Below are 17,020 nucleotides of genomic sequence, written 5' to 3'. Positions count from 1 at the left end.
ATTGACTGATCTGACGGGCAAGGAAATGCCAACAATATGCCATTAGGACGCACTGAATGGAATGGATCCCAGAAAAAAAGTTGACAACTGACTTTCTTTCCCTTCAATGTCTAGCCTTGGCCTTCCCCGGACAATGTTAACAATCAAACTTGAAAGGAGCAGAGATGGTCTGAACCGGAGAGTCATACTTACCAAGGATTAGAAAGGTGAAGTCTGCCCGCCCCGGGAGTGAGAGCCTTCGGCCAGTCAGCAGGAGATTTCAAACCATTTTTCCGATGCGAAGGGCACTGGGATAAGCTGCCGTTCAGATGGGGGTGTTCTGCAGTGAGCAGAGAAATGGGCTTGTGCGTGCTGGCACGTAATACACATCAAGCAGGCCTAGCTAGGCCTGCTACAAGCTAAGCTTGAAAAAAAAAAGTTCTGTGTAAAGTGGCACTTTGTCATGTTATTAGAGCATCGACCTCTAACCTTTAATGAAAAAAAAAAGACTCTTCAGACATCTTAAGCTAGATGTAGCTTTCGATCAAGGTCCTCAAAACTGGGCATATTAACAAACTTCAGTTCTGTCACAAATTTAACTAACACATTTTTAATTCCTTTCTTCATGTCATCAAAGTTCACGGAATTTATTAAAAATTAGCAGGCAGACACCTTTAATAAAAACATATATAAAACATCGATTATTCAACTGAACCGGGCCCATTTCTATTCTTAAAATGTTGGTCGGAATTCTCCGGCCGTTCACGCCCTGCCGTCACTGCCAGCGAGGATGGAGAATTCAGGCGCTCAGCCGAATCTCCGTTCACTGCAGCGGGACCGGAGAATCCCGCTGGCGTGAACGGCCTTAGACTCGCACACAATTACGCTTCCAACCCTCGCGACATACTTTTGAATCTTTGTGGATTGAAGGCAAAACTCCTACAAATGATTGTGGCATTGCTCTGCCGTTATTTTTTTTTTAAATTTGAAGCATCTTTCCCAGGCCAATTATTCTTTCTGCACACGCCAGTGAAATGCACCATTCCCCACCTGGGAGACCGAAGGGCCTCTTCTCTGGCTCTCTCGAGTGAGGTCCACGCTAGTGGCTTGAATTCCCTCCACCACCACCCGCAACACCGGCCACTCCCCAGCTGCAGGAGAAGCCAGGCAAGGCAGGCTTCCCTCCAACACCTACCGGCACCATGTAATATACAGCACTGCATGCCAGAATGACTCGGCCTTTGCCCTCTCACCCTACGAAAAGGCAATGCCTCCCTTGGTGGGTTGAGAGAAATTATCAAGTGTTTTAACTGTAAGTGACAGAAACTGTAAATAATCCTCATTAAGTGCAGAAGATTTCACACCACTCCTAATGGTAACAATCATAAACTGATGACAAAATTAATATTCACAATAGTTTTCGATGCTAACTCATCAGCGATTGTCACCAATCACTACAATTCGGAAAGGAATGTCAAAGGTCAATCCTCAAACACTGAAGTGTTTCTAGATTAAGGCCCAATCTGTTATTGCTGTTTTCTCTTAACTACTTAGGTGGACAGCCCATTATCATTCATTTGGCTCTGACCTTTTTCTCTTAACAGTGTTCAACTCTTTGTTCCCCTGTCCTGAAGGCATTGACCCATTGGTTACCCTCCAGTATCTTGCCCTCCACGGGTGACCCTTATTCATCTGTTAGCCGTGGCAGTGACAGTCGGCAGACTATTTTGCAAACGATCACAATTCCGTACAGACAGTTGCACTATCCATTAAGAATCTTATCCATGAACTATTTAGTAAGGTCAGTTAAATAGCGATGGGAAGGGGGAACCCAGGCCAACGTTTCCCTAACCAACAGGGATCAGAACCACCTCCAGCATCTGAACAGTCTTCTATAGCTGAGATAATCTAATGGACACTGAATGAGACCGGGATCCTTCTAGTCTAGATGGCTCAAACATTCCGAATAAACTCTGGGAAGCATGGAAAGGAATTTTAAAACTATTCTGGTCAATAATGTGTCCATTTTTTTCATGCATTCAAAGATATATGAGCTCCAAAAGACATAGATCTGAGTTTAATAAATAGAAAATGTATAAAGGAATTTTTTGTTGCCTTCCCTCAGGTAAATTCTTTTACATGTTCAACCTTATCTTGAGGTTGTCCCTGAAAAGACCAGTTACAGTTGCGAGAGTGGCATTCTCTGGGGTAAATTGGCCAACCCCATCGCATGGTATTGAGAACGATGCAGGATATCAATGGAAAATTCTCATGAACAAAATAAAAAAACGTGGAAGACAAATATGCATCCAAAGTTAAAAGGAAGGAGTGTGATGAAAAAGAGCTAAGATGTTGACTCGCCATGTACAAAAACAAAGAAGATGTAACCATACTAAACATATAGATTACTCAACTAAACAGGGTTGAGAATAACGAACAGCTAAATAAACCAAAGATCAGCTAACAGGCTAAGGAATAAGAGGATCGTAATCAATTTTTTAAAAAAATCATTTATGGGATGTGGGCATTGCTAGCTAAGCTAGCATGGGGGTGGTAGGGTGACACATTGGTTAGCACTGCTTCCTCACAGCAGTTCAATTCCGGCCTCGGGTCACTGTCTGTGTGGAATTAGCACTTTCTCCCCGTGTCTGCTTGAGTTTCCTCCGGGTGCTCCAGTCTCCTCCCACAGTCCAAAGATGTGTGGGTTAGGTTGATTGGCCATGCTTAAATTAACCCTTAGTGTCAAGGGGATTAGCAGGGTAAATAGGACTGGTTACAGGAGTGAGGCCTGGGTGGGATTGTGGTCACTGCAGACTCGATGGGCCAAATGGCCTCCTTCTGCACCGTGGGGATTCTATGATTTATTGCCTATACCTAGTTGCCCTTGAGATGATGATGATGAGCTGCCTTCTTGAACCGCTGGAGTCCCTGAGGTGTAGGTATATCCACAATACTGTTAGGGTGGGAGTTCCAGGATTTTGACCCAGCAACTGCGAAGGAACGATGATATATTTCCAAATCAGGATGTTGAGTGTCTTGGAGGGGAACTTGCAGGTGGTGGTGTTCCCAGATATCTGTTGCCCTTGTCCTTCTAGATGGTGGGTTTGAAGGTTGAAGTATAGAGGGATAAACTTTCTAAGTTATGTGATGGATCAGAGAACTCTCAAGGACTGTGTCATTGGACCATTAAAAAAACAGGTTTCAGATGCATCACTGAGTATGAAGAGAATATTAAATGAATACACTGCGCCAAAATTCAACCTTGCAGAAGGTGCTCAAATATTAGAATTGAATGATTACATTAACAAAACCAGTAACATTAAAATAGATGAACATATTGGAGAAATAATTAAGAAATTGAAACTGGACAAGGCAGCTAGACTTGATGACAATGCACCCAATGATCCTTGGGAAGAAAGAACACATGTTATGCAAGCACCTAGCGTGGATTTTAGACAGTGCAGAATGGATCCCATGGACAGAAAGAATGAAGCACGGAATCTTCCTGCCCCACCTGTCACGGGAATTGTAGCGGGCGGGATACGGGACCATGCAAAGATCCGTTGACCTCGGGTGGGATTTTCCGGCTTTGGGGTGAGCGCGGCCAGGACATCCTGCCTGTAGTCTCAATCATTAAAATAAAGCAACAAGGTGGACCTGGCTAATTATTGCACCCATTAGTTTGACATCAATAACTTGAGTGAGTCTTTATGGATGTGATGTATGATTGGTTAGAGAGGAACATATTAGGGACATGCAGCATGGCTTCAGAAAAGGACCTTAGAGGTACATATTAGGGACATGCAGCATGGCTTCAGAAAAGGACCTTAATAAACAAATTGTATTTTTTGAAGGAGTTACGAAGTTGGTTGATGAGGAAAAACAAGTAAGTATATTTCTTTTTTTCAATTAATTCATGAGGCATGGACATTGCTGGCTAGACTAGCATTTATTGCTCATCCCCAATTTCCCCTGAAAAGTTGCCGCCTTCTTGAACTGCTGCAGTCCATGTGGTGTAAATACACCCATTGTGCTAATAGAGAGGGAGTTCCAAGATATTGACCCAATAACACTGAAGGTATGGTGATACAGTTCCAAGTCAAGGTGGTGTGTGACTTAGAATCATAGAATGGAATCCCTACAGTACAGAAGGAAGCCATTCGGACCATCGAGTCTGTACCGACCACAATCCCACCCAGGCCCTATTCTCGTAACTCCACATACTTACCCTGCTAATCCCCCTGATACTAGGGGCAATTTAGCATGGTCAATCAACCCAACCCGCACATCTTTGGACTGTGAGAGGAAGCTGGAGTATCCGGAGGAAACCCACGCAGACACAGGGAGAAAGTGCAAACTCCATACAGACAGTCACTCAAGGCTGGAATTGAACTTGGAGGGGATCTTTCAGGTGGACGTGTTCCCGTGCATCTGCTGCCCTTGTCCTTCTAGATGATAGAGGTCGCGTGTTTAGAAGGTGCTATGGAAGAAGCCTTGGTGAGTTGCTGCAGTGCATCTTGTAGATGGTACACATGGCTGCCACTGTTCATTGGCGGTGGAGGAAGTGAAGGTTGCAGGTGGTGAATGGGATGCCAATCAGTTTGGCCTGGATGGTGTCAAGCTTCTTGAGTATAATTGGAGCTGCACTCAGCCAAGCTATTTAATTCCCAACAAGCTTTCGATAATGTGCCACAGAAGATGATTGTCTATAAGATTCACATCTCTGGTATTTGTGATGGTATGTTGCACTAGATTGAGAATTGGCTGGCAGAACACGCCAAAAAGTAGATATAGATGGATTTGGATCTACTCTGATCATAAAGAGCAAGATCTCTGCCATATGAATCATCTCAACATGTGAATACCATGAATATATCCAGAGAATAGCAGAAACTCTTTGGGTGGGATTTTCCAGCCGCTCTCGCCCCAAAACCAAAAAATCCCACCCGAGGTTAATGGACCTTGCATGGTTCGCCCCAGACCTGCTACAATTCCCGTGGCAGGTGAGACGGCAAAATTCCTCCCTTTAGGTATTTTCTAGATGATAAGTCATGATGAGCCATGTCTAATTCATGCCATCCTAAAATGTCCCAAATCAATAATCATAGAAACCCTACAGTGCAGAAGGAGGCCATTCGGCCCATTTAGTCTGCACAGACAACAATCCCACCCAGGCCCTATCCCCTTATATTTACCCTGCCACTCCCTCTAACCTAAGCATCTCAGGACACTAAGGGTTAATTTAGCATAGCCAATCAACCTAACCCGCACATCTTTGGACTGTGGGAGGAAACCAGAGCACCCGGAGGAAACCCACGCAGACACGGGGAGAATGTGCAAACTCCACACAGTGACCCAGGCCCTTGGAGCCGTGAGGCAGTAGTGGCAACCACTGTGCCACCCTAATGGGATTGTAAAATTCTGATAAGGTATAACTGAAGAGTCTATTGTATTCTAACAGTCTAAACTTTGGTGAAAACCTCTGACCTCACCCGTGGCTGGGATTCTCTGGTCCCGCTGAAATGGATGGAATTTTGGCTGAGTGCCAAATTCTCCGTTCTCGCTGGCAGTGGGGTGGATACGGAAGAGATCGGAGAATCTCACCCAATTGTTCAATGTAATTCATTTTCAGGCTCCCTCTGTGTTCTCACTGTTGCCTGGGGCAACAAAGCAATGTACCAGCATCGACAAAAATGGAATATTAGTGGTTTTGCCCAGACCTCTGTCAACGTCCCTCTAAAAGAGCTGCTTGAGATTGCATTATATGTTGGATATTCAACTGTTAATTGAACAGAATAATGCATTTGATCAATCTTTTGAAAAAAACATTCAGCACTCCCTACACACCCAGTGAGAAACTTAAAGGAAGAGTGGCCAGAAAGTTTACCTACTTGCTTGTAGATCTGGCTCTGACCGACATCAATTTTAACACGATTCCTCAGTGTGACATTATTGGGAAGACAGTAGTGCAATGGTATTGTCGCTGGAATAGCAATCCAGAGACCCAGGGTAATGCTCTGGGGACCCGGGTTCGAATCCCACCACGGCAGATGGTGGAATTTGAATTCAATAAAAATCTAATGATGATTATGAACCATGGTTGATTGTCGTAAACACCCAACTGGTTCACTAATGTCACAGAATAGAATCATAGAATCCGCTACAGTGCAGAAGCAGGCCATTTGGCCCATTGAGTCTGCACCTACTCTCCAACAGAGCATTCTACCCAGAACCTAACTCTGTAACCCAACATATTTACCCTGCTAATCCCCCTAATCTGGATACTAAGATGCAATTTAGCATGGCCAATCCACCTGACCTGCAGATTTTTGGACTGTGGGAGCACCCGGAGGAAACCCACGCAGAAACTGGGTTTTCAGGGAAAGAAATCTGCTGTCCCTACCTGGTCTGGTCTATATGTGACTCCAGATCCACAGCAATGACTCACACCAAGATCCACACCAAGACTCTTAACTGCCCTCCAAAATGGCCTAGCAAGTCACTCAGTTCAAGGGCAATTAGGGATGGACAATAAATGCCAGCGATGCCCACATCCCATGAATCAACAAAGAAAATAAATTTAAAGTAAAGAAAAGAAGCTTGTATATTTGTGAAGCGCGAGTTCATGACCTCAGGACTTCCCACAGTGTTTGACAGCCATTTAGAGGGCGACACGGTGATGCACTGCTGCCTCACAGTGTCAGGGACCTGGGTTCGATTCCCGGCTTGGGTCATTGTCTGTGTGGAGATTGCACATTCTCCCCGTGTCTGTGTGGGTTTCCTAGGGGTGCTCCGGTTTCCTCCCACAGTCCAAAGATGTGCAGGTTAGGTTGATTGGCCATGCTAAATTGCCACTTAATGTCAGGGAGACTAGCAGGGGAAATATGTGGGGTTATGGGGATAGGGGCTGGGTGGGATTGTGGTTGATTCAGACTCTATGGGCTGAATGGTCTCCTTTTGCAATGTAGGGATTCTATGATTTAAATGCCGCATTGTTGTCAGGTAGAGAAATGAGTAATCCATCTGTGCACAAACAGCAATGGGATGACAATCAGATAATCTGTCTGTAGCGTTGATGTTGGGGGAATAATATTGGCTGCAGGGCACTGAGGAGAACGCTTCTGAGGAGACAGATGGTGCTGCGATTTGATGTTTCCGTCATCAAACCAACATCCAGCACACGGTTTGAGGTAATTTTATCCAGAGCCCAAACATTACCACAAGAAGCGTCGCAAGATTTCAAGTGTCCAAGTTTATTTATTAACCTCAAATAGGCTTACGTTAACACTGTGAAAATCGCCACACCCCAGCGCCTGTTCGGGTACACTGAGGGAGAATTTAGCACGGCCAATGCACCTAACCAGTACATCTTTCAGATTGTGGGAGGAAGCCGGAGCACTCGGAGGAAACGCACACAGACACGGGGAGAACGTGTAAACTCCACACCGACAGTGACCCAAGGCTGGAGTTGAACCCGGGTCCCTGGCGCTGTGAGACAGCAGTGTTAATCACTGTGCCACCCTTAGTACGTCTTGGGGAATGTTCTGTACAAAGTAGCCCTTCCCTTCAAACACTATCCTTTTGTATAATATTTGAATATACATTCACATATCCTGGGAACGCACGTGCCAGCAGTCATGTAACATAGTCTGGGATCATATCTTTTGATGTCCTCCACCGTCGACCACACCAGTTAAGGGCAAGGGGTGGGGATTCCTTTACGAGTCCCCTGGGCTTTTCGGTGGTACCCCAGAAGATCATCCCCCCCTTTTACCCTCCACTCTGACCTCTTTAACCCAGCCCGATCCCCGGCCCCCTCACCCTTCTCACTGAGAACTCCGACCCCGGATTTACTTGCCCTCATTGGTACGGCGGCACTGCCCATCGTCCCAGCCATGGCCCAGGCATGGCAATCCTGTGCCTACAGAGCTGATAACCAACCCAACTGGCTGGCAGCTCTCTAAGTCGGGACTTCCTCTTAAGGTAAGGGCTCCCAGTGTTAAATTGCTCATGCCCAAGGTCTCTTCCGTTATACTGAGAGCTTACGAAGCTTTATCTTCTCCATCACCAGCACAACAGGAGGGGTGCCAGTGCTTTTTATTAGTTATATGCCGCGGTGCAATAACTGGGGAGGCAGTGGGTGGCAAACAGTGAGTGAGGGAGGGGGTGTAGAGCGGGCCAACTCCCACCATGTCGCTCAGCCTCAATGGCATATGGTAGTTTGAAGCCCAGGTCACAGTAGGGTCACTGTGATGGGGGTGAAAGCTGTCCCAATCCAGCAAGTGGAAACTTTTACACATAACCTGGGACCGTAACATTGAAGGGCCTGACTGTCCCTCCTCCACACCCCAACCCCCCAATCCTATTACAGACCCCTTGAAATCTTCTTATAGGAACAGGAGTAGGCCATTCAGCCCGCTCCGCCATTCAATAAGATCGTGGCTGATCTGTGGCCTAACTACATGCACCTGCCCGAGGCTCATATCCCTTCCCTGCTCAGTAAAAATGTGTCTATCTCAGACTTAAACCTAGCGAATGAAAGGCCGTTTGAGGAAGAGAGTTCCAAATCTTCCCCACTCTCTGCGTAATCCCTTAGGAGTGGCTGGATCCCTGCTTGAGAAGCCCTGCAATAGGTCAAATGGCCAAGATGGAGGGTGGTGGCTGGTGATGTTTGATTCAGTGAGAGGGTGGGACGGTGGTTTAGTTTGGTGAATATGGTGAGTCAGTCAGCAGGAACCTTCTTCTCTTTGGAATATTCATGTGTGGGTCAGAGTTGTGCCGACAAGGTGAATGATCCGGAGTATCAAGGGATATGGGCCTAGGGCAGGTATATGGTGTGAGGCCACAGATCAGCCACGATCTTATTGAATGGTGGAGCAGGCTCGAGGGACTGCATGGCCTACTCCTGTTCCCATAAGAAGATTTATTTATTATTGTCACAAGTAGGCTTACATCAATACTGCAATGAAGTTACTGTGAAAATTCCCTAGTCACCACACTCCGGCGCCTGTTTGGCTGCACTGAGGATTTAACCAATGCACCTAACCAGCACGTCGTTCAGACTAAGAGAGGAAACCGGAGCATCCGGAGGAAACCCACACAGACATGGGGAGAACGTGTAGACTCCACACAGACAGTGACCAAAGTTGGGAATCGAACCCAGGTCCCTGGCACTGTGAGGCAGCAGTGCTAACCACTGTGCCACCCCTGCATTTGGCATCGAATTAAAGATGGCGGATGCGATTCCCAGGGTGCAAAGGTAGAGCATATCAGGCCACCCCAACTCCTGCGGGCCGGATCGGAGGGGCAGGGGAGGCACTGCAGCCACTATTAGCATCTGTGGAGTTTGTGAGAGGTTCACTGCATTTGCTTTCGGACAAGTCTGTCATCATTCCGTCTTCCCTCAATGGCCAGAGTGTAATTAGGGTAGACGACAGCCTTTCCAGCCCCTGAGGGTGAGCAATTCAGTGGCATCAAAAGTAGCAAGGCTCCGACCGGCTCCTGTGAGGCTGCCTCCCCTCATCAGCCGAGGGACCGACACAGTGAGGGGCCCTTGCAACGCCTGACACATTCCAACTGCATTTAGAAATAGGGGCCAATTGCCCTCTTATGTGGCTTGCTTGGAAACCTACCTCTGCCAAGCACACAGCCAGTGCCATGGGTGCCCATCTCTGGGAAAATCACATGGAGGTTGGAGCATATGAACAAGGTGAACCAACATACAATGTTCCAAATTTCCACCACCCCGTGCCAGTCATACCCAACCTCCAGAGCTGCCTCTTCAGGGCTGTTAAGATTCTGTCCTCAATATCAGATGACACAAAGATTGGCCAGATGGTTAACAATGAGGCTGAGTGTCTTAGGCTACAAGAAAGATATAGACGGGATGGTCAAATGGCAGATAGATGACAGATGGAATTTAACACTGACAATGTGAGGTGATACACTTTGGACGGAGTAATTTGACAAGGGAGCATTCAATGAATGGCATGACACTAGGGGGTTCTGTGGAACACAGGGACCTTGGCGTATTTGTCCACAGATCTCTGAAGGTGGAAGGGGTGGCACAGTGGTTAGCACTGCTGTCTTACAGTGCCAGGGACCCGGGTTCGATTCTTGGCTTGGGTCACTGCCTGTGCGGAGTCTGCACATTCTCCCCGCATCTGCATGGATTTTCTCCGGGTACTCCAGTTTCCTCCCACAGTCCGAAACACTGGTTAGGTGCATTGGCCATGCTAAATTCTCCCTCAGTGTACCCGAACAGGTGCCGGAGTGTAGCGACTAGGGGATTTTCACAATAACTTCATTGCAGTTACTTCATTAATTTCATTAATGTAAGCCTACTTGTGCCACTAACATATACACTTAAAAGCATGTTAGTAGGATGTGAAAAAGGCATATGAGACACTTGCCTTTGTCAATCAAGGCATAGTTTACAAAAGCAGGGAAATCATGTTGGAATTGTATAGAACTTTGGTGAGGCCACAGTTAGAGTAGTGTGTGCGGTTCTGGTCGCCACATTATAGAAAGGATGTGATTGCATTGGAAGGGGTGCAGAGGAGATTCACCAGGATGCTGCCTGGGATGGAACATTTAAGTTATGAAGAGAGGTTGGATAGGCTCGAGTTGGTTTCATTGGAGCAGAGAAGACTGAGGAGCAACCTGATCGAGGTTATGAGAGACATGGACAGACTGGATAAGGAGCAGCTGTTTGCCTTCGTTGAAGGATCAGTCACGAGAGAATATAGGTTCCAGGTGAGGGACAGGAGGCTCAGGGGGGATGTGAGGAAAAACCCAGAGGGTGGCGATGGTCTGGAATGTGTTGCCTGGGAGGGTGGTAGAGGCAGGATGCCTCACTTCCTTCAAAAAGCACCTGGATGAGCACTTGGCACGACATAACATTCAAGGCTATGGGATTAGGTGGGAGTTTAGGTGTTTCGTATGTGTCAGTGCAGACTCGATGGGCCGAAGGGCCTCTTCTGCATTCAATGGTGCTATGATTCTATGATTACATCTGATGTCAGTCTGCAAAATGAAAAATGTTGATTGTCCTGAGCTCCGGATCATTCTGTAAGGGGAATAGTTGTTCAATAAAAAGATACCATTGGATTCTTTTGATATCTTACTTTGGCATTAATTAAAATATATCAAATATGTTAATTAGCCAATTTTTACTGTGCCATTGGCCACAAAAAAAATAACAATTTAGCATCAATGAAAGCACTGAGTGTTTCCGAAGTATTTTTGTTGATTAATTGATGTAGTTAAGCTGCTACCTTCTGACTGCAAAATGATGAAAAGCTCTTTGAAATAAAGGACTTGAACTAAGAGATGAAGAGATGGCATTACATTGGGGTTGACTTTTTTCAAAGCATCTCAATCAACTGGCGAAACAGACCTTTGCTGAAATTGCCAGATGACTTGCGTGGACGGTAAGCTTTGTCCTTCTGTACCCACCCGTCCTGACAGACTCACACTACCAGATCAGCAAAGCAAAAAAATGATGCATCTGATGTTGTGTCTTCACCCGCAGGAGATTATTTTAAAAAATCCTTTCATCTTCTCAAAATTTTGAAAGGTTTTGAATAAATCGCATATCTTATTTAAATGTGTTTTCTTCATTGGACATCAGACAGTTATAGAATCATGGAATCCCCACTGTGCAGAAGGAGGCCATTTGGCCCATCGAGCCTGCGCCGACAACAATCCCACCCAGGCCCTATCCCTGCAACCCCACATATTTACCCCGCTAATTCCCCTAACCTACACTTGGGATGCTAAGGGGCAATTTTGCATAGCCGATCTAACTAACCCGCACATCTTTGAGGCCTGAATGCATTCTATATTTGGCATGTCAGCTACGACTCTCACCAACTTTTACAGATGCACCATAGAAAGCATTCTTTCTGGTTGTATCACAGCTTGGATTTCTCCTGCTCTGCCAAAGACAGCAAGGAACTACAAAAGGTAGCCCAATCTATCACGCAAACCAGCCTCCCATCCATTGACTCTGTCCACACTTCCCGCTGCCTTGGAAAAGCAGCCAGCATAATTAAGGATCCCATGCACCCCGGACATTCTCTCTTCCACTTTCTTCCGTCGGGAAAAAGATACGAAAGTCTGAGGTCACATACTAACCAACTCAAGAATAGCTTCTTCCCTGCTGCTGTCAGACTTTTGAATGGACCTACCTCGCATTAAGTTGATCTTTCTCTACACCCTAGCTATGACTGTAACACTACATTCTGCACTCTCTCGTTTCCTTCTCTATGAACGGTATGCTTTGTCTGTATAGCGCGCAAGAATCAATACTTTTCACTGTATGTGAACACGTGTGATAATAACAAATTAAATAAAATATATTTTTTATTCATTTGTGGGACATGGGCATCACTGGCTGGCAGCATTTATTGTCCATTCCTAGTTGCCCAAGGGCAGTTGAGAGTCAACCACATTGCTGTGGCTCTGGAGTCACATGTAGGCCAGACCGGGTAAGGATGGCAGATTTCCTTCCCTAAAGGACATTAGTGAACAAGGTGGGTTTTTCTGACAATCGACAATGGTTTCATGGTCATCAGTAGATTCTTAATTCCAGATATTTTCTTTTTAATGAATTCAAATTCCACCATCTGCCATGGCGGGATTCGAACCCGGGTCTCCAGAACATTAGCTAAGTTTCTGGATTAATAGTCCAGCGGTAATACCACTAGGCCATCTAGTATATGTTGTATGTACAGTATGTGGTGGAACAGGCTTGGTTATCCTTCTGTGCTCGGTGCATGGTAGATGAAGGGGGGGTTGTGCAAAATAAGTACTCTAGTTTCTCTTTACCAAAACCATTTTATGTGGAGAAGTCATCAAGATGCTAGGTGTGAAAAATGTGCAGGTTTGGTTGATTGGCCGTGCTAAATTGACCCTCGTGTCAGGGGATTACCAAGGTAAATATGAGGGGTCACAGGAATAGGGCCAGGGTGGGATTGCAGTCGATGGGCCGAATGGCCTCCTTCTGCACTGTAGGGTTTCTATGATTCAATGATTCTATGAAATGGGGTAGGGAGGGGGTAAGGATTGCCACTCTAGCCCCAGAGGGGGCTGACCAAGGTTGCAGAAAGGGGGTGGACTCCACTCCCATTGGTTGCGAGCACTGCACTGGATACAATCCAATAGTCAGAGGTGGTCACTCTTGGGGGCCAGGCATTTTAACTATTTCATCTGCTGAGGGAGTGAGATCCAGTTTCACAGACCTAAAGCAATTCAGAAGAGAAGCCGGTGTCATTTCGATGGGCTGAATGGCCTCCTTTTCCACTGTAGCGATTCTATAATTCTAAGCTAAAGGGATATGAGGACAAACTTTTTTGTGCAGGGCTGGGTGGGATGATCGGGTTGGAAAGTCGGTGCCGACTCAATGGACTCCTTCTGCACGGGAGGGATTCTATGAATCCGCATGTCTTTGGACTGTTGGAGGAAACCGGAGCACCCCGAGGACGCAAACGCAGACACAGGGAGAACGTGTAAACTCCACACAGACCAAGGCCAGAATTGAACCTGGTCCCCTGGCGCTGTGAGGCAGCAGTGCTAATCACTGTGCTACCGTGCCACCATCTTGTCTCCTCCACAATCCTGACTTGGAAACGTATCGCCGCTCAGTCAAAATGCTGGGACTTGCAAACCTAATAGCACTCTGGGTGTTCCTACTCCACAATGAGTGCGGCTGTTCAAAAAGGCAGCTCACCATCACCTCTTCAAGGGCAATTAGGGATAGGCAATAAAAGTTGGCCTTGCTAGCAGCACCCACACCCCACAACCAAAAGCATTGATATTCGTGTAACTCTGTGTGTAAATGTTTACAATACAAGAATAGGTTTCTTTATGAGTTAATGGCTATTCTATGCATGTCACCCACAGAAACAACGTTTATTATCACCAGCTTGTCAGTTGTGTCAGATTTCACAATGTTGACAATATCCATTATTTGTTTCTGTTGAAAATCTAACAGTTTGCTGATTACTTAAAAAAAACAGCATGCACACATCTGAAATTCGCACGTCCATCACTGCATCGTGTGTTTTGTTCTATTTTAATCGATCTCAGTATGAAGGGTAAGTAGCACTCCAAATATATCAGACATCGATGCCACTTCCAATGCTGTTAACATGTCTCTTCAGATACCGTGTCCTTGGAGGGAGTTGGCAATAATTGACTTCCATGAATTTCCATGGTGGCACAGTGGTTAGCGCTGCTGCCTCACAACGCTAGGGATCCGGGTTCATATTCCGGCCTCGGGTCACTGTCTGTGTGGAGTTTGCACGTTCTCCCAGTGTCTGCGTGGGTTTCCTCTGGGTGCTCTGGTTTTCTCCCACAGTGTGGAGATGCCAGCGTTGGACTGGGGTAAACACAGTAAGAAGTTTAACAACACCAGGTTAAAGTCCAACAGGTTTATTTGGTAGCAAAAGCCACACAAGCTTTCGAAGCTCTAAGCCCCTTCTTCAGGTGAGTGGGAATTCTGTTCACAAACAGAGCTTATAAAGACACAGACTCAATTTACATGAATAATGGTTGGAATGCGAATACTTACAACTAATCAAGTCTTTAAGAAACAAAACAATGGGAGTGGAGAGAGCATCAAGACAGGCTAAAAAGATGTGTATTGTCTCCAGACAAGACAGCCAGTGAAACTCTGCAGGTCCACGCAACTGTGGGAGTTACAAATAGTGTGACATGAACCCGCAGAACCAGGCAAGACTGTTCTCTTCCTGTTGGGGAGCACTTCAGCGGTCACGGGCATTCGGCCTCTGATATTCGGGTAAGCGTTCTCCAAGGCGGCCTTCGCGACACACGACAGCGCAGAGTCGCTGAGCAGAAACTGATAGCCAAGTTCCGCACACACGAGGACGGCCTCAACCGGGATATTGGGTTCATGTCACACTATTTGTAACTCCCACAGTTGCGTGGACCTGCAGAGTTTCACTGGCTGTCTTGTCTGGAGACAATACACATCTTTTTAGCCTGTCTTGATGCTCTCTCCACTCCCATTATTTTGTTTCTTAAAGACTTGATTAGTTGTAAGTATTCGCATTCCAACCATTATTCATGTAAATTGAGTCTGTGTCTTTATAAGCTCTGTTTGTGAACAGAAATACCACTCACCTGAAGAAGGGGCTTAGAGCTTCGAAAGCTTGTGTGGCTTTTGCTACCAAATAAACCTGTTGGACTTTAACCTGGTGTTGTTAAACTTCTTACTGTGTTTCTCCCACAGTCCAAAGATGTGTGGGTTAGGTTGATTGGCTATGCTAAATTGACCCTAGTGTCAGAGGGATTAGCAGGATAAATGTGGGTTACGGGAATAGGGCCCGAGTGGGATTGAGGTTGGTACAGTCTCGGTGGGCTGAATCACCTCTTTCTGTACTGTAGGGATTCTGTAATTCTATGAGTTGGGCCATAGTCATGCTTGTCATGGTTTGCTATGGCTTTCTAGATTCTGGCTGACCAGGGCGACTATTATAGGCACAGAGGGGCAAGGGCAGCAGATACATGGGAACACCACCACCTGCAAGTTCCCCTCCAAGCCACTCACCATCCTGACTTGGAAATATATCGCCGTTCCTTCGCAGTCGCTGGGTCAAAATCCTGGAATTCCCTCCCTAACGGCATTGTGGGTCAACCCACAGCTCATCGACTATAGTGATTCAATAAGGCAGCTCACCACCACCTTCTCAAGGCAACTAGGAGTGGGCAATAAATGCTGGCCAGCCAGCGATGCCCATGTCCCATGAATGAATAAAAAAAAACATGGGGAGGTTGGGCAATCAGCCAACTTGACCACATTATGAACACACCTTCAGAGTCTAACAAGTCCTGGAGTAGGATTCGAACCCGGGATTTCTGGCTTAGAAATAAAGAACACGACCACTGTACAATAAGACCTCCCTACTCTCTGACACAACGGATGGAATTTTGCTGCCTCACTCATTCCGAAAAACCGTATAATCCCGCCCGGGGTTAACAGACCTTCCCATTATCTGCCCCTTGCCCGCTCCGATTCCTTGAGTAAATATTTATTGTCAATATTTGCATTGGCCTTGCAGCAACATAGAAAATAGAAGCACGGGGAGGCCATTCAGCCCTTTGAGCCTGCTCCACCATTTATCCAACTCAATAACCTGATCCCACCTGCCTCCCTATATCCTTTGATCCCCTTCACCTCAAGTGTTATGTGTAACTGCTTCTTGAAAACAACATGCCACACATATAGTTGGTACATTGGCAGCTCAGCGCTGACGGTGGCAAAATCATTCTAAATAGCATGGTGAGCTATGGGACATTATCCTCCCTTGCTTCCCCTTTGCCCAGCTGGAATGAATACGTTCGAATAAATTATCCACTTTGAGAAAGAAACTGCAGAGGCGTCATTTAAGTTGTCGTCAGAAAGAATAGGTCTCATATGATCAAGCGTTACGGCAAAGATTTCTTTTTATTTATTCGCAGGGTGTGGGCGTCACTGGCTAGCCCAGCATTTATTGCCCATCACTAATTGAACTGAATGGCTCGCTCGGCCATTTCAGGGGAATTTATGAGTCAACCACATTGCTGTGGATCTGGAGTCACATGTAGATCAGACCAGGCAAGGGCGGCAGATTTCCTTCCCTAAAGGACAGATGGGTTTTCAACGACAATCGACAATGGTTTCACAGTCCATCATTTGACTTTTAATTCAGGGCGTTTATTGAATTCAAATTTCACCATCGGCCGTGGTGGGATTTGAACCCAGGTCACCAGAGCATTATCCTGACTCTCTGGATTACGAGTCCAGTGACAATACCACCAGCTCCCCAAAAAAGTTGTTGGTGGTGGTGGTGATGGAAAATTTTCATGACTCACCCAATAAAATGATCTCCAAGGAAACCCTATCTTAACTGTGTGGATCTTTTGGTCCCCCTGGCGCACTACAATTGTATCACTATTGTATGCACTACAAGCTGAGGAGGAGAATTATAATTCAATCCAGGACGGCCACCACGTAGCCATCATGTCAGTTGGCGAG

General features: G+C 46.2%; 1 protein-coding gene across 1 annotated transcript in view; it reads right to left on the bottom strand.

Moving 5' to 3' along the window:
- Window positions 1–246: 246 nt before the first annotated feature.
- The window catches only part of ajap1 (adherens junctions associated protein 1), a 127,431-nt gene continuing 110,657 nt past the window's right edge, over window positions 247–17,020 (bottom strand). Inside the window, exon 5 of the mRNA XM_078239716.1 lies at window positions 247–319. Coding sequence (XP_078095842.1) covers window positions 247–319 — 73 coding nt within the window. The remainder of the gene's footprint in view (window positions 320–17,020) is intronic.

Source organism: Mustelus asterias, chromosome 22, assembly GCF_964213995.1.
Source record: "Mustelus asterias chromosome 22, sMusAst1.hap1.1, whole genome shotgun sequence".
NCBI lineage: Eukaryota > Metazoa > Chordata > Chondrichthyes > Carcharhiniformes > Triakidae > Mustelus > Mustelus asterias.
The sequence above is the reverse complement of the archived record's forward strand: the minus strand, read 5'-3'. Positions and strand labels throughout refer to the sequence as shown.